At 23.2% G+C, this 22,220-nt stretch overlaps 9 protein-coding genes across 9 annotated transcripts in view; 6 read left to right on the forward strand and 3 right to left on the reverse strand.

Annotated features, from left to right (window-relative positions):
* The window catches only part of DICPUDRAFT_80935 (uncharacterized protein), a gene marked incomplete at both ends in the record, with an annotated part of 2,500 nt that extends 994 nt beyond the window's left edge, over positions 1-1,506 (forward strand). Inside the window, one exon of the mRNA XM_003290135.1 lies at positions 162-1,506. Coding sequence (XP_003290183.1) covers positions 162-1,506 — 1,345 coding nt within the window. The remainder of the gene's footprint in view (positions 1-161) is intronic.
* Positions 1,507-2,413: 907 nt separating this feature from the next.
* On the forward strand, positions 2,414-2,796 carry DICPUDRAFT_154685 (uncharacterized protein; the record flags this gene model as incomplete). The annotated part of the gene is made up of 2 exons (XM_003290136.1): positions 2,414-2,483; positions 2,678-2,796. 2 exons carry the CDS (start codon positions 2,414-2,416, stop codon positions 2,794-2,796), a joined length of 189 nt encoding a protein of 62 aa, XP_003290184.1.
* Positions 2,797-4,065: 1,269 nt separating this feature from the next.
* DICPUDRAFT_36979 (uncharacterized protein) lies at positions 4,066-6,132 on the forward strand (the record flags this gene model as incomplete). The annotated part of the gene is given in 3 exon segments (XM_003290137.1): positions 4,066-4,392; positions 4,551-4,555; positions 4,575-6,132. The coding sequence occupies 3 exon segments, from the start codon at positions 4,066-4,068 to the stop codon at positions 6,130-6,132; spliced, it is 1,890 nt and encodes a 629-aa protein (XP_003290185.1).
* Positions 6,133-6,265: 133 nt separating this feature from the next.
* On the reverse strand, positions 6,266-7,735 carry DICPUDRAFT_36954 (uncharacterized protein; the record flags this gene model as incomplete). The annotated part of the gene is made up of 5 exons (XM_003290149.1): positions 6,266-6,417; positions 6,496-6,976; positions 7,044-7,312; positions 7,389-7,630; positions 7,704-7,735. Coding segments are annotated over 5 exons (1,176 nt in total), but the record flags the coding sequence as incomplete, so codon positions are not given.
* A 511-nt stretch (positions 7,736-8,246) lies between these two features.
* On the reverse strand, positions 8,247-10,223 carry DICPUDRAFT_98606 (uncharacterized protein). The gene is made up of 2 exons (XM_003290150.1): positions 10,037-10,223; positions 8,247-9,949 (listed from the first exon to the last, which is right to left on the reverse strand). The coding sequence occupies exons 1-2, from the start codon at positions 10,060-10,062 to the stop codon at positions 8,317-8,319; spliced, it is 1,659 nt and encodes a 552-aa protein (XP_003290198.1). The 5' UTR covers positions 10,063-10,223; the 3' UTR covers positions 8,247-8,316.
* A 308-nt stretch (positions 10,224-10,531) lies between these two features.
* On the forward strand, positions 10,532-12,130 carry DICPUDRAFT_80939 (uncharacterized protein; the record flags this gene model as incomplete). Its single annotated transcript, XM_003290138.1, has 3 exons — positions 10,532-10,603; positions 10,665-11,670; positions 11,733-12,130. The coding sequence occupies 3 exons, from the start codon at positions 10,532-10,534 to the stop codon at positions 12,128-12,130; spliced, it is 1,476 nt and encodes a 491-aa protein (XP_003290186.1).
* Positions 12,131-12,393: 263 nt separating this feature from the next.
* Positions 12,394-14,012, forward strand: DICPUDRAFT_80940 (uncharacterized protein; the record flags this gene model as incomplete). The annotated part of the gene is made up of 3 exons (XM_003290139.1): positions 12,394-12,462; positions 12,541-13,546; positions 13,603-14,012. The coding sequence occupies 3 exons, from the start codon at positions 12,394-12,396 to the stop codon at positions 14,010-14,012; spliced, it is 1,485 nt and encodes a 494-aa protein (XP_003290187.1).
* Positions 14,013-14,602: 590 nt separating this feature from the next.
* DICPUDRAFT_80941 (uncharacterized protein) lies at positions 14,603-16,205 on the forward strand (the record flags this gene model as incomplete). The annotated part of the gene is made up of 3 exons (XM_003290140.1): positions 14,603-14,665; positions 14,736-15,747; positions 15,811-16,205. The coding sequence occupies 3 exons, from the start codon at positions 14,603-14,605 to the stop codon at positions 16,203-16,205; spliced, it is 1,470 nt and encodes a 489-aa protein (XP_003290188.1).
* A 153-nt stretch (positions 16,206-16,358) lies between these two features.
* DICPUDRAFT_154691 (uncharacterized protein) lies at positions 16,359-20,755 on the reverse strand (the record flags this gene model as incomplete). Its single annotated transcript, XM_003290151.1, has 2 exons — positions 16,359-19,701; positions 20,070-20,755. The coding sequence occupies 2 exons, from the start codon at positions 20,753-20,755 to the stop codon at positions 16,359-16,361; spliced, it is 4,029 nt and encodes a 1,342-aa protein (XP_003290199.1).
* Positions 20,756-22,220: the final 1,465 nt, after the last annotated feature.

Consider the following 22,220-nt stretch of genomic DNA (forward strand, 5'->3'; position numbering starts at 1 on the left):
GAATATTTTCCCTCCCTGAGATTCCCTAGAGATATTCAATCCCGATCAACCCACAATAATGGACATCAAAAAACCTCCCAAACTCCTTTAACCTTCAACAAAAATTTATAATATTTAAGCAACAACAATTTCAAAAGTTTTTTTTATAAACTATTTTCAAGATGCTCTGAAGACGAATTAAAAGAGCTAAGTGTCAATTTTGATAGTGTTCCACAGCAAGCAGATCAACTATTGTTTGATGGTTTAATCCAAATAACCAAGTCCATTGAATTTCAATTGTTTTTTAAAGAATATAACAAAGCATTTGGTTTTATAATGGATAACTATTCAAATTTAACCAAAACCAATTGTTCTATCGAAGATAAATGTAAAACATGCATAGACTTCCTCTTTTCATCTTACAAAGAAACAGAGTTTGATGATGGACTCAGATCTTTATTTAACTGGGGTATAGAAAATTATGTTTTATCTATAGAGTACTGGATTGAACAAATCAAATGCAGAGATCCTGGATATGAGTATTTTTGTTCTATGATGGTAGATTTCTGTTATAAAAGACTATTATGTTGTAAAAAAGTTAAATTTTCAACAATTCTTTATTGCCATAATCTTATACAGAATAATAATGTAGATATTCAACATACACTATTCCACTCATTCCACTACCTCAGAATTAAACATTTTACACTACACTATTATATAATGTCAAGGCCCTTCATATTTGAAGTATTTGGGTCGTATGATACAATTCATGCAATGATATTTCAAACAGCAAAATATTTCTCTGCTACCTATGGCACTGTTAACGTTCCTATGTCTGGTACCGTTTTTACAAATCAAGTTATAAACAACATTATTACACCTAATAATATAGATACCATGAATCAATATGACTTAAGACTTTTTTTAGATCCAAATCAATTCACACTAGAGTATATTAGTAAGTTAGACAATGACGAACTTTTAAAGCAATTATCCTATCATCTATCAACTAAACCAACTGATAAAATGTCTCAATTTCATCCCGAATATCAAGCAATGTCATTGGATCAAGACTTTAAATTTTATCTACATATCAATAGAAGTGACTTATTTTTACAAAAAATACAAGAGGCTATAATAACTACATCAGCATCCACAATTTTAAATATTATATTATATAAAGTATCATTCGAAATCAATAGTATGGGTGTCGATTTAAAATACCATCATCATGATAATAGTTTAACCAGCGATATTGTAAAATCATTTTGTTATGATTTTTCGTTATTGGATAAATTATTAATGCTTTTTAATGGTGCCAATAAACAACTCTTACTAGACACAATATTTATAGATTCCCTTTTTTTAGAAAGAACAGATTTTATAGACTACATCATATCAAAATATAATTTATCATTTCCTGAGACAATAAAGCAAAATAATATAAATTTAAATAATTTAAAATTACTAGATAATCATTTAAAAATTAATTATTTTAATCAATATATAATTTTAAATAAATAAAATAAAAAATATTTAAAATAAAAAAAAAATAAATAAAAGATATAAATTTTGTACTAAAGTAATAAAAAAAAAATTTTAATACAGTTAATTAAAAGTTTTTAAAATAATTCTTTTACAAGTATATCTCTGAAGAATCCGCTGAATTTGATGATATTTGGATATTATGTAATGTATTCATATGCATTTTAGAATTAAATGAATATTACAGTTATAATTATATCTCAACTAAATAATATATTTATATTTTCCTTTATTTTAAATAATTTATTATTTAAAATTAAAAAATAAAAATAAAATAAAAATAAAAAAATTGAAAAATTAAAAAAATAAAATTTTATTTTTTAGTTTTCAGTTTTAGTTTTCACAAACAAAGAATTGTATATCTATTTGATTATTAGAATTATTTATATTTATTATTTATCTATAACTAAAGTAGCTCCATCTACATTACACTTTTTTTTTACGATCTTACTGTTCTTAACAAAAACCTTTGGGTCTGCGTTAATTCGGTAAGAGTAGTAAAGCTATGGTGGTTATAGTGATAGTAAAAAAAAAATTTATTAATTAATTAATATCAATTGTTCGAGCTGATTCGGGAATCAAATATATTGCAGTTATGAAGGTAGAATCAGTTAATATTCAAAAGGAGCTAGGGTGTCCAACGTATAAAGGTATATAATATTTTAATCACCAGGAAGATATTTCATCTTCTGGAAGATTTCCTTATTCAAAAGTTTTCGCTCAATCTGGGTCTCGATCCCAGGACCTACAGCTTAGAAGGCTGTCGCAATTCCAACTTTGCTAATCGAGCTTTTATGAAAAAAGAAGAACATATAAAAATTTTTAGGTAATTTTTTAAAAAATTAAATTACCTAAAATTTTTTCTAAAAATAAAATAATAAAAGTCATGTTAACCTCTGCACCACTTATTGAAGGGATAAGTCAAATATCGTGGCCAGCAATTAATACAAAAAAAGGTAATTTTTTGAAAAAATTTTAGTAATTTAATTTTGATTATTTAATTTTAGTTAAAGGGAGCGCTGAAATAATTGCCAAAAATATTCTAATCACTATACCCGTTCAGCCCTAACAAGAACCATTAGAAAAAATATCATAAAGTGTCCATCGGTCGATATATCGGTACAGGAAATGATAAACCAAATTTTAAAAGATGCTCAGTATTATCCTGTAGAATGTGACCAACACCTACTCACCAAACTAGATAAACCTTTCCTAGGTAATTTAAAAGAAACAGTTTTTATGGTACAGGAGAAACAAGAAAAATCTTGAACTTTTAATCTGCGAACCAATCTAATAAAGGGTACTCAAACATTCAAGTTAATCTGCGCAGCGGCATGGGAAAGAGAAGTCTAAGGTATTAACATGATATTAGAAGCTTCAAAACCTAGATCCGTCTAGTTAGTGGCACCACACAAGGAAGATAGTTAACAAGCTAGAAATATTTAGAAAGATATGGAATGAAAATACCGATTCATCTGGAAAGCACAGAATTTTATCAATGAACTACAAATAAATAATAATTAAATAAAAAAAAATTTATTAACAAAAATTAATTAACAAAAACTAAATATTCAAAATTAAAAAAAAAACTTAAAACTAAATTAATAAAAGTCGACTTTTATTAATGTTAATGATTAAAACAAAAAAATTAGGAAATTACTTCAATGTTTCTTATTCTAATTTTTTGATATTAATTTTTTTTTTATATAATTGAATTTTCTATTAATTAAAATTTTTTATATTATTCATTCCAAAGAAAAAATTTTTTATAAAAAAATCAATATTTATTATAACAAAAACAATATTTTAAAAAAAAATCTACAAAAATCTATTTTGCTTATTTCAAAATTATTTCCAAATTAAAATTAGAAATAAAAAAGATAAAAAAAAAAAAGTTGGATATTTTTATTTAAAGCATCCAATAATCCTTTTTTTTTTTTTTTACAACTTTCTTTCCATTATTTAATTGGTTTTTTTTTGTGATTATGAAATTTAAATTAAACACAAATAATTTTTTTTTTTGTTTATAACTATTTATTTTAAAAATAACATCACACCAACCATCAGATTAACAAAGAATGAAAAAAAAAAAAAATCTAATTAATGATTTTTTTTTTCTATTTTTTTTCTTTTTTTTTTTTAAATTTTAAAAAAATATAAAAAAAATTTTAAAAAAAAAAAGTTTTTTTTTTAATCGAATGTTTGTTTTCTATTTTCTTTTTCTTTTTTTTTTTTTTCTATTTTTTTTTTTTAATTTTTGTGTGAATGTTATTGTTTATACATCTAAAAATAAATATAAAATAAAGTAAAATAAAAAAATAAAATAAAATAATTAATAAAAAATAAAACAATTCTATTTTTAAAATTTAGTTTAGTTTTTTTTTTGTTTTTTTTGTTTTTTTTTTTTATTAATTTTTTTTTCAAATAAAATTTTTTAAAATTTTAATTTTTATTTTTTATTTTTTATAAATTAATAATTTGTAATTTTATTTTATAGTTTTAATATTAATATGATAATATCATTTTAATCATAATATAATGTTTACATCTAGTACAACTACCACCACACCATCCCCTTCCAATATACCCATTTTTTTAAATGTGCATTCAACAATGAACAATAATTCTTCAATTTACAATAATAATATAAATAATAGTAATAATAGTAATAATAGTAATGGTAATAATAATCAACTTTGTATAAAAAATTTAACAAAAATAATTGAAGATATCTCTTTAATTTTAACATCATATAAAAGTTCATTATTAAATACTCAAGAGTTTTCAGAATTAAATAATACAATTTTATTTTCCAAAGCATCAATAGCACAATATAAAGACTTTGAAATAAACCACGGAATAGATGTCGAAAATGTTTTAAAAACTATATTACCATTAATTAACAATAGCAATAACAATAACAATAATAATAAATCAACATTAAATAATAGCAATAACAGTACTACAACTAATATTAGTGGGTATGATAATTCATTAAAACAAAGTACTGATAGTAGCAATAGTATTGGTAGTACAAATAGTAATAGTAATAATAACGATAATAATAGTGACAATAAAAATATAAAAACAATCAAATATGGTGAAGAATCATTTGTTTTCATTTTAAATCGACTTACATTAGAGTTTAGCAATTATCAAGTACTATTAAATAAACTAAATATTACCAATGTTCAATTAGCCACTTCTACTACAACCACAACTACCACCTCTACAGCAAATAGTTTACCAAAGTCAAATATATCGGTCGAAATTAAAAATTTATTAAAAGTAGATTCAATTTTAAAGCAATTAATAGATCAACTATTATCATTATTTCCGATTAGATTTATTAAAGCCAACAATAATAGCAAAAAAACAACCTATTTCAATCCATATGAATTGTTATCAAATGAATCTAAAATCCTATGGAACACATTTGGAGATAAATCAGCATTTGTACCATGGAAACGATTTTTTAAAGGATTTGAACTATTTTTCAATCAAGATATAAGCAACTATGAAAATAGTCTAAGATACATGTTTGACTTTACCAACGAAAATTTTATTTCACCTTTTAAACTAGTAAACTTTTTAAAATGGTTTGGTAATTTGCCAGAGTCATTACAGGTCTTCAAAGATGTGGTAGATTCAAAGATATTTAGCGGTTTTATATCGGGTATAGAAGCAACAGAGCTTCTGACCCAACAGAGACATTCTCCAGGTCACTATTTAATAAGATGCAGTAAAACAATATCTGGTGCTTTTGCCATAACTTTTATAGATTCAACAAATTGTATTCATCATTGTCTTTTATATCCAACACCTCAAGGTTTAACTTTACAAAAACCTCCTGATGTTTTCAAAAATATCTTATCTTTTATTTTACAATTTTCTTCAAAATTAAAATATCCAATTGGACCATTAGACGTAAATTTACTACCAAATAATTATAATAGTAATAATTTAATAAATAATTTTAATAATTTAAATTTAAATAATAATAATAATAATAATAATAATAATAATAATAATAATAATAATAATAATAATAATAATAATAATAATAATAATAATAATAATAATAATTCATTCACTATTCCAATAATAATACAACCAACAATTACAAATGATAATAATATAAATGAATTTTCATCATCACCAAATTCTTTATTTATGGTAGATACAAATTCAAATACACCAAATCCACCACATAAAGAAAAAAAAAATAGATCACCATCACCATCAAAAAATAAAAATAGATCAAATAGCGATAATGATAAAGTTGATGAACTAGCAACCTTTTTAAATTCGGATGAAGAATATGATAGAACCCCTGTGGAAAGCAATAGTGTAAAAAAGATTAAAAATAAAAGATCAAATGGTAATGGAGGACTATCGTCATCATCATCGACAACAACAACAACTGAACCAAATTTTGTAAGCAATGGTAAAGATTTATGTATCGTTTGTATGGATAACGAAATTAATACAGTGTTTTTAGAATGTGGCCATCTTAGTTGTTGCTCCAAGTGCTCAGTCAAATTGGTAAAATGTCCACTATGTAGAAATAAAATATCAAGAATAGTAAATATTTTTAAACCCTAAACTCTAGAAATATTTCTATAAATAAATAATAAATTTATAAAACTTTTATTTTATTTTTTTTATTTTTTTATTATTTTTTATTTTTTACAAAACTAAAAAAAAACATTATATACAAAAATTTAAGTTTAGTTAACTAGTTTGTTTCGATATTTTCTTGTGTTGGTAAAGTTTTAACTTTAATATTGATTACTAATTGATTGTTTGTGAAAAAACCATTATTTACTTTGTTGTCAATGAATCTAAACCAACCATTGCCATTATTAGTTGAAAAATGGTTTATATGTGCTATTTTAATAATAAATGTAAATTAGTATAAAGAAATGAAAGATTTTAAAATAATATGATTATATAGAGATTGGTTACAATTTTTATAATTTTTAGTTGGATCTGCATTTTTGGCTTCTAAACAATATTTGACAGTTGTTGGCTTATCTAAGATTTTATATAGAAATATTGATACATGGTTTCTTGCATCAGCATTGCCATTTGGATAGATCATTAAAAAAAATTGGAAAGAACCAATAAAAAAGTATGGTGAGTTAAAGGATCTTCCTGCTGTATAGGTAGCTACTTTTTGATCCCAGTTATTTATGGTCCATTTGCCTATATATTTTTGAAGGTTTACAGAGCTGCTATCCCTATTTAATGAAATTGTAGTTTCCAAATGTTTGATTCTTTTCTCTAATTGAGCATTGATATCTAAAATATTTTTAAATTCTTTTGAAATCTCTTCGAATTTTGTTTCTTTGTTGATCATATTTTGAATAAAAAATATATGGTTATTATACTTTGATAAATGTTCGTTTATCAAACCACGTTCGAAACGATCTGTGCATCCACCGTTCTATAATTATTAGAAAATTAATAAATTAGTATTTTATAACTATAGTTTTAAATCTATTTCTATTTACTTTATATAGACAATCAATTAATATTTTTTTACATTCATGGTCAATGTGTTGTTTTAAAAGAGTACGGCCAACGTCTTCAAAACAAACGGTACATTTATCTTTAGTAGCAGAGCAGCTAGTTTCTTTATGTTTACGAAGCTCGCATTTTTCAATTGGTTCTTCACATCCATCACAAGAAACTATTACATATTCACAAACCTCATTATGGGCTGTGGTTAAATTCTTTCTAGTTATGGTTTTGCACTTGGTTTCATTGTTTGGACAATTACCTTTTTTATAAAAAAATTAATTTGTCAATATAATCTATCATTTTATATGTTTTATAAATATATTTCTATTACTTACAAAATTTATATTGACAAATATTAATATGATTTTCAAATTCTTCGATTGTAATTTTTGCTCTGCATCCTGAATCATCTTTTATAAGTTCATTGTTAAATTTGCTCTCTTTGAAGAGATAAGGACAGTAAACTAAATTTTTTCTAAAAGAATTTTCTAAAAATATATTACGTGATAGGCTGTCCATGTCAGTTTTAACCTTGCATGTTGGGCATTCCTTTTTAATAGATAGTTGACGAATCCAACTATTAAATATAATTTTATTAATAAATAAATAAATATTAGAAAAAAATAAAAAAATAAGGAAATAAAACTTACCATTCCCTACATGAAATGTGACCATTTTTGCACCTATTATAAAATATTTATAAAAAAATTAGTGTTGTTGAATTATAAAATAATTAAAATAGTACCTATAAATTTTAAATACATACTGTAATGCTTCAAATTCTAATGATTTACAAATTTGAGAGTTGTGTAAATTATTTTTAGTTAAAATTTTGAAATCAATTACTGACTCCATACATACTTGACAAAGATATATATTTAATTCATCTTTATTAACTAAAAGATCCTCTACTGTGAAATCTAAGTTGATGGCCATTAATTTATATGTAGGTTGGTAGAATTGGGTATGATAATATTTATAATAATATTTATAATAATATTTATAATAAAAATATATAAAATAAAAATAATATTATTAAAATAAAAACAAAACTTAATTATTTTAAAAAAAAAAAAAAATTTATGGAGATTCAAAAAAAAAAATAAAAAAAAATAAAAATTAAAAAAAATATATTTTTTTTAATATCAAAGAGTTTGAAAAAAAACACACCTGAAAAATTATCTTTAAAATTTGAGAGTCCACACCGAAAAATAACACCACTATGATTTTATTATTTTATTATTTTATTATTTTTTTTTTTTATTAATTATCATTATCGTTATCATTATTATATTCTTTTTTACCAACTTTATATTTAAATAGTAATTTGATTATGTTGTTATTACCACTAATTAATAGTTGTTGAATTAATTGATGTTTAATATCTTCACAGTTATGGTTTGTTGTAAATGAATTAAATGGGATACTAAATATTAGTACAATGGTAATCGGTTTATTGGTATTTTCTTTAAAATATTGACCTAGTCTTTTTAATATTGGTTTAAATCCTGCAGCATTATATACTAACAAGCATTTGAAGGTTGAAATATTTGGATTTTGATTTGCATGGTCCAAAAATGCTTTGAAAGATTTACAATTGTATTGGAAGAAAAAACTTGCTTCAAAATAAAGAGTTGTGATTGTAGGGATACCTATTAGAGGTGAAAGGAGTTTGCTTCTAGTTATACGATATCCAGGTATACTAAGTTTGTTTAATGTTTGGTTGCCACTGGATTTTAATAGGTCAAATAATGGTGCAGGGTTTCTACAGTAATAGTATTGATCGATATTTATTTGTAGTTTTCTAAGGGTAGTATTTTGGGATAATCCTTCGAACGATTTAACCAATTCTCTTCCTAATAGTTCACTTTTCCTTATGATAACTTCATTTCTACTAATACTGTAATAAACATCCTTTTCTTCATCCTCATCACCACTTTCCACCATTTTTAAAGTTGCATATTCTTTATCTTCATCATTATCTTTATCTTCTCCTTTATATCTTTGATTGGTTAGTTCTTCTTGCTCTAGCTTTTCGATTTTTTTTTCAGAGATGAAATAAACGTAAAGAGTTTTTAATGTTTTTGATTTTAAAGCTTCTTCTATAAACCTTGATGATGTTCTGTGCTGTACATCCAATGATTCTATACAATCTAATTGCAATAGTTTGAATGGATTGTAAATTAATGTGCTGTCGCAGTGAGTAATTGTAAACTTTCTTGGTTTATAGAGATTTATATATTCAAAGCTATAGTTATACAATCTACGCATTACTGGTGTTTCACTCCATACATCGTCATATTCTGCACCATTTGAAACTGGTAGTTGATCAGCCCATACTTCAGTCCATAGCCTATCAAATTTATAAAAGCCACCTTCTGTATAGTCATAGCACTCTTGATCTACACCGTCCACCCTGTCAAATACTTTTGATAATAGTTCTATTTGCAAGTGCACTTTTTTCATACTGGGACAGTTTTTTAAAATATATTCTTTAAATTTGATACTATTTCTCTTTGAATAAACCCTCCAGTTGGTTTTAAATTTACAATAACTACCCAAACCTAAATATTTTGTCTTTAAGAAATCCAATTCTGTATCATTATCTCTTGTTCTAAGATATTCCATTTCTTTATATTGTATTAGTTTATTTTCATATTGACTGCAATTGTCTATGTACGATATCATCGAACTTTTATCACCCAACACCAATCTTAATTGTTTTTGTTGATGAGTCACAATATTTTGTATTATTTTAAAAGATTGTTTTGAAATTAATGAAAACTCTAATAATACTTTGAATTTTTTTTTATAAATTAAATATGGTATAATGTCGTTGAATATCATTTGATTTAATTTGAAATTTTTAATTTTTAATGTGTTGTTTTCATTTTTACTGCATAAAATTATATATTATTTAAAAAATATATTTAGATATTTTTTTTTTAAAAATTTTTTTTTTTATCTTAATATTAATACTTACTTTTCTATTATTATTTCTTTTGCCATATTTTATTTATATTGTAATAAATCTTATAATTTTTAACCTCTTTTTTATATTTAATTTTTAAAAAGTTTTTATCTGAAACCCCACACAAAACTTTTATTTCTTTAATTTGAATCTATCTGAATGACTCAACCTATATTTTTTTATAAAATATCTTTTTTTTTTGAAACAAGACAATTGTAAATTATTAGTGTATAAAAAAAAAAAAAAGAAAATATAATAAAATAAAATAGTTTATAATAATTTTATTTTTTTTAATTTTTTTTATTTTTTATTTTAGATTTTAGAAATTTTAATTTTTTTTTATTTTTTTTAATTATAAAATTTAAATTAAATTTATTATATATTATTTCCTTAATATTTCTGTATACCTCTTTTATTATTTGATTTAATTTTTTAACATACATATTATTAATATATTTACAACTTTTTTTTTTTTTTTTTTTTCTTCATTTTACAAAAAATAATATAATGGTTGTATTGCAAATAATAAATACATTTATAGTGGTATTACTTTTATTAGTAACCATATTAGTAATTAAGGTAAAGTATTAAAATAATATAGATTCATTTTTCATTTTATTAATATATTTTATTTTAATAGGATTTAGTTTATACAGATAGAAAGAAAAGATTAAATAAATTAATACCAGGTCCTAAAGGAATACCTATATTTGGAAATTTATTTCAAATTAATGTTAATGATTTACCAACAAGTTTAAATGGGTTATATAAAAAATATGGATCTATATACAGGCTAAGATTAGGTAATGTAGAAACAGTAGTTTTAACAGGTGGCGGAAATATGGAAAGTTTTATAAAGAATTGGAAAATATTTGAGGATAGATATATTAGAGTTAGTAGATTTTTCACAAAAGATTTGGAAATAATATTTTCAAATGGGGATATTCATAACAAATTAAAAAATGTTTTAATTGGAGAAATCACAGCAAGAAAATTAAATAATGGACCTAGTTTATTTAATGTAAAAAAATATGTTGGAGATTTGATGAATAAAATATATAAAGATGATGATACAGTTGTGGAAAATCTTCCATTTTACATAAAAGAGTTAGTATCAAAGATAATGGTTAAATTTACTTATGGAAGAGAAGAGGATGACGAAACATATGCAAAAATAATTTTTAAAGTTACAAGATTAGTTGAAACAGCTGGTCATTTTATGTATTCAGATTATGTTCCTTTAATGTTACCAATCGATTTAATTAACTCTAACAAAGGTAGTATATTATCGGATTTTTTTTATTTGAGAAATTATTCAAAAGCCTGTTTAGAAAAATTAAAAAATAATAGTGATACTGGTGATAATGATGAAACAACTAAAGCAAATAGACCATTAATAGATTTTTATTATGATATGTATTTAAATGGGGAGATAAAATATGAATCAGTTTTATTATCCCCTATGGATTTACTTCTAGCAGGTATGGATACAACAGCAAATTCATTATCAAATATTATGGTAGCTCTAATTAATAATCCACATGTTCAAGAAAAAATGTTTCAAGAAATTAAAAATAATAATACAAGTGACGACATTTCTTATTCAGACAACACAAAATATCCATATACCAATGCAGTAATTAAGGGTAAATATAAATATACATTTAAAAAATCACAAATTTTTTTTTATTAAATTTTTTTTTTATAGAAACACACAGATATTTTTCAGTAGTACAAATCCCTGAACCATTCATAACAACAGATGATGTGGAAGTTAATGGTTACAAAATTGCAAAGGGTACCCAAATTATAAAGAATCTAGCTAGCACTCATTTATCTGAAGAATTTTGGGAGGATCCACTAAAATTTAATCCCGAAAGATTTTTAACGGAAGAGAAAAAAAAAACATATCATTTTGGTGCAGGAAAAAGAGTGTGCCCCGGTCGTTTTTTTGGCTCATTTATTTTATTTTTATCAGCTATTTTATTAGTTAAAAACTTTAAATTCGTTAACCCTAACCCACACGAACCAATTAATGAAAAAGGTGTAGTAGGTTTAGTTAAACAATGTATAGATTTTAAAGTTATCCTTAAAAAACGTCAATAAAATAAAAAAAATTTATTTTAAATTACAAATTATTATATTTTTTTATTTATTATTATAAAATAAAAACTGTTTATTTTTTTTTTTAAAAAGTATGTGTTAGTGGGGTATTATTAATTAAAAGATACTATCATCTATATCTGCAGATGTTTAATAAATTAATAATTTTTAAACCTTTTTATTTTTTTTTAATTATAAAATATCATTTCTTTTTTTTTTTTTTTATATTTTTTTTATAACTAACTGGTTCAAGTAAATATAAAAAAATGTTTATAGGTATAATAAATACAGTTTTTTTAACTTTAGGTTTTTTAATTACCATTTTATTTATTAAAGTAAAATAAAATATTTTTAAAAAAAAAGATCAAATACTATTATATATTAATATATAATCTTTTTTATTATTTAAATAGGATTTGGTATATGAAGATAGAAAAACAAAGATTAATAAATTAATTCCAGGTCCAAGGGCAGTACCAATTTTTGGTAATTTGCTCCATGTTAATAAGAATGATATTCCAACAAGTTTTGATGAGTTATATAAAAAGTATGGTCCAGTTTTCAGATTAAAATTGGGGAATATCGAAACAGTGGTAATATCAGGAAGCAAAACTCTTGATGAAAGTTTTATAAAGAATAAATTAGCAACCCAACATCGTTTTATTAGAAATAGTAGATTTTTCCTAAAAGATAGAGATATTATGTTTTCAAATGGGGATTTAAACCTTGTATTAAGAACCACATTCATGTCAGAAATAACAACAAGAAAATTAAATAATGGACGTTTGGATGCTAATAAATTCGCATTACAAATGATAAATAAAATTTACAAAGGTGATGATACTATCCTTGAAAACTTTCCAAAATATGTTAAAGAAACTGGTATTAAAATTATGATAAATTTTATTTTTGGTACTGAAGAAAATGAAGAACTAAATACCAAGTTCATTGACACAGTAGCAAGATTATTCAAAAATGGTGGCTTGTTTTTATATTCAGATTTTATACCAGCATTGCTTCCATATGATTTGCTTTTTTTGGGTTATAAAGATATGGTAAGAGATTATTTGTTTTTAAGAGATTATTCAAATAAAATCATAAATGCATATGAAGAGAAATTAAAAAATAATCAGAATTCTGCAAATGAAGATCAAGATTCAATCAAGAAACCAATAATGGAACACTACTATGATAGATATTTAGAAGGAAAAATAGGTTATGAGTCAGTTGCTTTTGCATCAGTAGATTTATTAGTTGCAGGTTTAGATTCCACTTCAAACACAGTTTCTTTTTTAGTTGCTGCATTAATTAATAACCCAGAACTTCAAGATAAAATATATGAAGAAGTAAAGGATGCAAGTGATGATATTTCTTTTGCTGATATTTCAAAATACCCATATGTTGTTGCTGTTATGAATGGTAATTATTATTTTTTATTAAACTTAAATAACAATATATACTAATTTTTTTTATAGAGGCTTATAGATATGTATCAATAGTTGCTTTATCTGAACCATATATTGCTTCTGAAGATTTCGAAGTTGATGGTTACACAGTCGCTAAAGGTACTCAAATTATAAAGAATCTACGTAGTGTTCATATTAGTGAAGAGGGAAATTGGGAAGATCCATTGAAATTTAATCCTGATAGATTTTTAGCATCACCTCCTTCATTAAATCAAAAATTATTATATCATTTTGGTATTGGTAAAAGAATTTGCCCAGGTAAAAGTTTTGCAGAATGTGTTTTCTTTACAATAATAGTATTATTATTTAAAAATTATAAATTTGTTAATCCTAATCCAAGTGTACCAATTGATGAAACCCAAATAGTTGCCTTAGCAATGCAGTGTAAAGAATATAACACAATTGTTCAAAAACGTTAAATAAATGATAATAGCTCTCTTTTTTTTAAACTTTATTTTCTTTGGTTTTTTTTTTTTATTTTTTATTTTTTTTGTAAAAATACCCCCCAATATTTTTTTTTAATTTTTCTTTTTTTATTTTTTTTACAAATTAAGGTAATTGATCTTATAGATTTTCCATATATATGATATTTTTTAAATAGATTCAAAAGTATGATTATTAGGATAATAAATAGAAAAATCATTTATTAAATGAGAGATATAACATTTATGGGTAAATGAAAAATAATATTTCTTATAAAACGAAAAAATTAAACTCTTCTTTGTTAAAATAATATTGATTTATAATTTAAAATATTAAATTTTAATAAAAAAATAATTTTAATCTACTCAATTATTATTAAAATTGTATCATAAATGAATTAATTTAAACACAATCTAAATTTAGATTTAAAAAAAAGCAGAAAACCAAAATAACCGTATAAAACATTATTTTAATTATTATATTTTATTTATAATTTAATAATATATATTTTTTAAATGTATGTTATTAAATAACAATTAGAGATTTTTTTTTAAAATTTAATTTAATTTAATTTATTACAAATATAATGGTTATACTTAATACAATAGTTTTATCAATCATTATTATTTTAACACTATTAATACTAAAGGTGTGTTTGTTTTTTAAATTATAATTTTTTTTTTTTTTATTAACTTTTTTTTTTTTTTTTTAAAATTTAGGATTTTCTTTGTGAAGAAAGAATTAAAAAAATAAATAAAAATATTCCTGGGCCGAAAGAAATACCAATTTTTGGTAATTTGTTTGATATAAACTTTAAAAATGTACCTTCAAGTATTGATAGATTATATAGAAAGTATGGACCAATATACAGAATAAGATGTGGAAATGTTGAGACAGTGGTTATAACTGGAAATCAGTATCTTGAAGAGTGTTTTATAAAAAATAAATTCATTTTTCAAGAAAGGTTTGTAAAATTTAGTAGAAAAATGACAAAGGGTTTAAATATTATATATTCGAATGGGGAGTATTGGCACAGAATGAAAAATGTAGTTTTAAAAGAGTTAACTTTTAGAAAGATAAAAAGTTTCCAACCAGATATTCAAAAACAAGTAGAATTATTATCAAATAAACTTAACAAAAATGAAGAGATTATAGAAAATAATTTTGTATTTTTAATAAATGAAATGTTTTTAAATATCATGTTGAACTTTGTGTATGGAAATTATGAAGATTTAGAAACTAAAAAAAATTTGATAAATATAATAACTCGATTCGTTATTCAAACAGGACAGTTTGTATATTCAGATTATGTTCCATTATTGTTACCAATAGATATAATAAATATTACAAAAAGCAATTTAATTTCAGATTATTTATTGCTTACTAACTATGCCAAAAAAATCATTGATAATTATGATAAAAATTATGTAGAAATAAATAATAAAGAAATAGACCCTTTAAATGAAAAAAGAAAATCAATGATGGAATGCTACTATGAAGTATACAAATCAGGTGGGATTAAATACGAAAGTATTATTGGTGCAACTATCGACTTAGTATTAGCAGGTACAGATAGTTCAGCGAATATTTTATCTTTTATTATAGTTGCTTTAATAAATAACCCTGAAATCCAAGAAAAAGTTCACTCAGAAATTAAAAGCAATTTAATTAATAGTGATATTACAAATACTGATCATTTAAAATGCCCATATACAATAGCGGTTATTAAAGGTAAAGTTTCAATTATTTTTTATAATATTATTATTAAAAATCAATATTAATAATTTTTTATAGAAGCACATAGATACTTTTCAATTGGTCCTTTATCCGAGTCCCATCGAACAACGGATGATGTTGAAATTTATGGATATAGGATTTCAAAAGGTACACAAATTATTCAGAATATAGCATCTACTCACAAGTCTCCAGAATTTTGGGAAGAACCATACAAGTTTTACCCAGAAAGATTTCTGAGACCACATAAACCATTATATCATTATGGCATAGGTTTAAGATCATGTATTGGAAAGAGTTTTGCCGATTATATTTTATTTGTATCTCTTGTTTCTCTTATTAAAAAGTTTAAATTTATTAATCCAAATCCAAATATTCCTATCAATGAAGAAGGTGATGTTGGTGCTTTTATACATTGTAAAAATTTTAAAGTTTTAATAAAAAGACGTAAATAAATAAAGTTAAACTGATATATTAAAAAAATAATTATTTTATTGAAAAATAGAAACATAATCTTTTTAAAAGATTGTTTATTTAAAATATTTAAAAAATAAAAAAAAAAAAAAAGATTTCGATGTTTTTTTTTATATTTATTATACACTAATATATTATTTTAATTGTAATGTAGTTTGATGGTAATATTGGAAATAGAATGTTGATTTCTTGAATCTTTCAAAGCTATCACATTCCATTAATTGGAAGATGCAACCTTGGGCGCCATCGAATATTGCTGGTAAATTTGATTTCTTACTATAGTTTTCTTCGACCTCTTTTAAGCAAGTGAAAGGAATATTAATTTGATTTTGGGAATTTTCGACTACAAACTGTGTATAGATTCTTTCTGCTTCTGCTAATAGTTTCTCTTTGGTATTTAGTTTACGATAATTTTCAACAGCGATCCAGAAATCAATATTTTCTTGTGAGAATTCAGTTAAAAGAAAATCTCTAAAATACTTGATACCAGTGGAATCTTTGACAATATCTGAAAGCATTGGAACGTACATCATTCTTAAATCACGTTCGGATGAAATGGTTCCTCTTCTTTCACGTCTAGAGGTTGGTGGTGGAGTTAATGATTTGCTAGTTTGAGTGGGTACATTAAGAGTAGTAGTTGTAACATTTGATTCGTTAATACCTGAAATATCTAAAGCGGTTATATCAGATGAATTATTTCTAAAATGTGATCTATTTCTATGGCCTCTTGGTGATGTTGGATTTGCTGAATTAAAATCTGCTAACGATGATGTTGGTACTGATAAACTATTACCATCAGTATTATTTTGTCTTTGTGATAATGGTGGTAATGTTTGTTGTTGTTGTTGTTGTTGATTTGTTATACTTGATAGATTTAATTGGAATTGTGGTTTGGCACGGCCATTGGATAAAGGTTGTGGAGATTGTTGTTGACTATCATTACTGTTTATTGATTGCAGAGATAATAATGGTACCACAGGCTTGCTGCCTCCCAATGTTGGTGATGTGACTGGAGTTTTATGATTTTTATCTTTTTCTTTGTTGTCTTTTTCTTTCTCTTTATGGTCTTTATCTTTATGATGAAAAGCAGTTGACATTTTTTTATGAATTGATTTTTGAAAACCTTGCATTGAAACTGATAGAGAAAAAGAATTTTTAGATTTAATTGGTGGTGATAATGGTTTAATTTCGGGAGTAGTTTGTGGTGATTGACTATTATTACTAATACTGTCAGTATCTTTTTGAATATGTTGTTGTAATTGTTGTAGCAATTGTTGTTGGTGATTAAGTTGTGACGATGGTGGGGTATTTTTGTTATTTAATGATAATGAAGATGAAGAAGATGAAGAGCAAGCTGATTTTGGTGAATCTTGGGAACATGTTGAAGTTGAAGAATTAAATTGAAAATGTTGGTTTTGTAATAAAACTGAGGTAGGTGGATTACTTAATTGTTGATTTAATTGTTGAATATTAACTTCGTCTAAATTTAATCTTTTGATTTTTATTCTTTCTTTTCTATGGGTTTCTTTCAATAGAGATGATGAATTAAAGGAAGCACTTGGTGATGAAGATAAATTGAAAGGTGATGATGAATAGACTGGGCTGCTGGTACCGTACTGTTCAGGGTTTAATTGACTAAGGAGCAAATTTTTCATACTTGTAGCAGCATTAATTTGACTACCATTATTATGTTGGTCCATATGATCCAAACTAGATCCATTATTAAATGAGTTAATTAAATCTTTAATAGATGGTTCATTAACTTGAGTTGGTGGTAAACTATTATTTTGAAATGAAATTTGGCAACTTTTTGATATTAATTTATCGTTTGAAATTTTAAAAACTTCATTATCTTCAATAATATGAATCTCTTCTTTTTCTTTTTCCTTTTCTATTTCCTTTTCCTTTTCCTTTTCTTTTTCTTTTTCCTTTTCTTTTTCTTTTTCCTTTTCTTTTTCCTTTTCCTTTTCCTTTTCTTTTTCTTTTTCTTTTTCTTTTTCTTTTTCTTTTTCTTTTTCTTTTTCTTTTTCTTTTTCTTTTTCTTTTTCTTTTTCTTTAATCTTTTCTTTTTCTTTAACTTGGCTCTTTAATGGTGTGATATCAATTTCAGAAAGTGATGAATGTTTCTTTAGCTTTCTATTTGGATTGGTTGTAGGTTGTTTTGATTTTGATTTTTTTGAAAATTTATGTAAAAATCTTTCAAAAATTGGAGAGGAATTGGTTTGAGATTTTAATAATACAGGAATGGTAGATTCAAACTGCTCTTGTTGTGGTAGTTTTTCTTCTTTTTCTTGCGATGATTCAATTTTCTCTATTGGTGGTTGTGATTGTGGTTGTGGTTGTGTTGGTGGTTCTATTTGGTTACCTGTTTCTGATAATGATAAATCATTTGTATTTGTTGGTGGTGTTGATTCTGACTGTAATACAGGAGATTTTAATAGTTTTTCATCATCCAAAATTGACTTTTCTTTATTAAAGCAAGGTAAAGATGATGAAATTAAATTATGATCATCATCTCTATTTAAAAATTCATTATTGTTTCCACAGACGTAACCAACACTGCTACTTATAATATTATTATTATTACTGTTGTTATTATTATTTACATGACTACCACTATTATTTAGGCTATGATTTTTATTATTATTAATTAAGGCTTGCTGAATCTCTAATACCTTCTCTTTTGAATGTTTTGGTGAAGGTGGTCTTGATTTAATCTTTTTGTTTATTGGATAATTTGTATTTGTAATTGCTGTTGGAGTAGATTGGATAAGCATTGAATCTCCATTTGCAGAAAATAATTTTTGGTCTTTGTTCAAAGAAGTAGTAACTAGTTGATGTTTCTTTGAGAAGGATGGTGGATTGCTACCACTTACGCTACTACAACAACTGCCGCTGCTACTATTACTACTGTTGCTACTTGATAGGCTTGTTGTACTTATGCTAGTAGGTAAAGTTGAAACATTATGATGAACTGTTGAGCAATTAATACTACTAAGGTGAGACATTGATTGAGATGAAGTTATTCCACCACCGCTTGATGGAGAAGAAAAAGATGAAGATGAAGAAATAGGTATGAAGGCGCTTTGACATAAGTTATTAATGCTTGGTGACTGTGGATGCTGTGTTGGGATGTGTATTTGATTATGTATTGGTGATGATAATACTGTAGTTGGTGCTATATTATCAGGTATTTGAACTTTTAATTGAACTTTTTGTTGTTGCTGTGGTAGAAGTTGTGGTGGTGAAGTTTGTGGTTGTTGAGTATTGGTATTGTTTGTAAGATTATTTGTTGAGGATGTAATGTTTGATTTATTTTTTGAAGATTTTTGTTGATCCTTTTCTTGATTTAAATAATCGATAATTTTTTCTAAACCTTGTTCACAAATTTCTAAAGGAGGAATAGTAATAGGATTATTTTCAATTGTAAATGTGAATAATGAGATTTCAGTAATTTGTATAGGAATTTGATGAATACTATTATTATTTAAATATAACTCTCTTAAACATTTCATTTGTGATATATCTTTTGAAATTGAATCAATTTTATTGTGAGATAGATTTAAAGATAATAAATTTGCTAATTTTAAAATATTTTTCGGAAATTTTTTAAATCTAAATAAACAGAGCATATAATGTTAGTTCTATATCCAGGAATTTTTATTATGTATGTAAAAAAAACATTTTATACCTACTTGTTATTTGATAGTTTTAAATTAACTAAACCATTTAAATATTTTATAGATTTTGGAATTTTTTTTAATCTAGTAAAAACAATTATAGAAATGATGTTAATATTAAAATAATAATTTAAAATGTTATAGTTAATAATTAAAAAAACTTACTTGTTATTTTCAAAATTTAATGTAGTTAAATTATTAAAGTGAATATTAAAAAAATCATTTGAAATTATAGAAAAATTATTATTTGATAAGTTTAATAATTCAATCTTTTCTTTATCACAGGGGAATCTTGATGGAACTTTTGATAAATCTCTGCTTGAAAAATCTATATTAATACCTCCATGATTACCAATCGATAGAGCACCCATTGAAATATCCAAGATTGATGGGCTGGATGTTAAAGTTGAAAAATCTGTTAATGAGGTTGATGATGTTATTGCATGGTGATGATTAAGGTGATTATGATTATTGTTTAATAAAGGAGATGGAGAAGATGATGGTGATAAATATGTATTTAATGCTATTGATGATACAGAACGTTTACTTAAAAAACTATGTCTACCGTTGCTACTACTATTATTATTTACAGTTGTTGAAAATAAAATTGATTTTTCTGTCGTTGTTGGTAAAATTAAATTATTATTATTTATTATATTCATTTTACCTATATTATTTATATTACTAGTATTAATGTTATTTTTAAAACTATTATTTAATTCTATATTTTCATCAATATTATTTATATTTTTAATTTCGTTTTGGTTATTATTATTATTGTTGTTATTATTATTACACGAATTTATATTATTAGTATTATTATTTGTAAAACTATCTTTAATTATTTCCATTTATAATTATTTTATAGGTAGAAAAAAAAATTTATTATTTTGATTATTGGGTAAAAACTATAAAATTAAATATTTAGTATTAGTATTTTTATAATAATTAAATTTATAATTAATATGAAAAAATAAAAATAAAAAAATTTTATTTAATTAAATATGTATAGAGTATATATTTATATATTAAAAATAAAATAAAATAAAATTAAATAAAATATTCGTGATAATATTGATGATAATAAAAAATAAATAAAAAAATAATAATTATTTTTTAAAAAAAAAAAAAAAAAAAAAAAAAAAGTAAATTGGAATTAGACAATATTGTCTTTAAGAAAATGAGTGTGGTGTGTAGTTATTTGTGTTATATGTGTTTATAATTATATTTTGTATGTGTAGTTGGTTTGGAGTGAGTGAGCAAGAGAGTGAGTTGATTATCAATAAATATCAATCTTTTTACTATTATTAACCAAAAATATAAAATTTTATTTTAAAATACAAATTTTAACCCCACCAATAAAAAAAGATATATGAATACACTACCACAACCCATATGATTTTAAAAAAATAATATGTTTATGTGGATAATAACAAAAAAGTAATAAAATAATAATGAAAATAATAAGAATTAAACATTAAACAATAAAAGTTTTTAATACCAAAAAAAATATAATAATAAATTATAATATTACTAATCATCATCATCATAACCCTATTATTAATATGATTAATATTATGAGTATTATTATTTTTATTTTTATTATTATTATTATTATTATTATTATTATTATTATTATTATTATTATTATTACTATTATTATTTTATATTTTTATTTTTATTAATCATTTTATTATTATTTTAATGATAGGGGATTATATAAAATGGATTGTAATTTTATAATAAAAATAAAAATAAAATATTTTTTATAATGATGATAATGGACAACAATAAAATATCTAATAAAACTATGCATATTAAATGAGAAAGGATATTTATTTTAATTGGTGGTATCATATATAAATCTTTATGATAAATTCACCCACAATGAATAAGTATACAAACAAAAAAATAAAAATAAAAAATAGGTAAAATAATAACCCATATTTTAATTGGTATTTATAGTGTAGATGATTTAAAAGATAAAATTTTGACTTTTGATTGATAATCTTTTTTTTTTTTTTTTTGTTTTGTGATGATGAATATAAAAATATGCTAAAATAGATGTAACAAATTTTGATTATTTACCACTGATATTATACAAATACAATAGCTAAAGGTTCACTAAAGAAATAATTAACATTTATAAAAATAAAAAAAAATGAAAAATGAAAAATGAAAAATAACATAAAATCAAATTTAAACAAAAAAAAAAAAAAAAGAAATAGAGAAAATTAAACAAAATAATTGATAATTTTTAATGTTTTTTTTTTGTTTGTTTGTCTTTTATTAAAGTTATTTGTGTGTGACGTGAGG

Source organism: Dictyostelium purpureum (assembly GCF_000190715.1).
Source record: "Dictyostelium purpureum unplaced genomic scaffold DICPUscaffold_210, whole genome shotgun sequence".
In the NCBI taxonomy this organism is placed as follows: domain Eukaryota; phylum Evosea; class Eumycetozoa; order Dictyosteliales; family Dictyosteliaceae; genus Dictyostelium; species Dictyostelium purpureum.

Coding starts and splice junctions, on each gene's coding strand:
- DICPUDRAFT_98606 (XM_003290150.1), bottom strand. CDS start 10,062: ATGGCAAAAGAAATAATAATAGAAAA. Junction 9,950..10,036: donor AAAGAAATAATAATAGAAAA/GTAAGTATTAAT, acceptor AATTTTATGCAG/TAAAAATGAAAACAACACAT.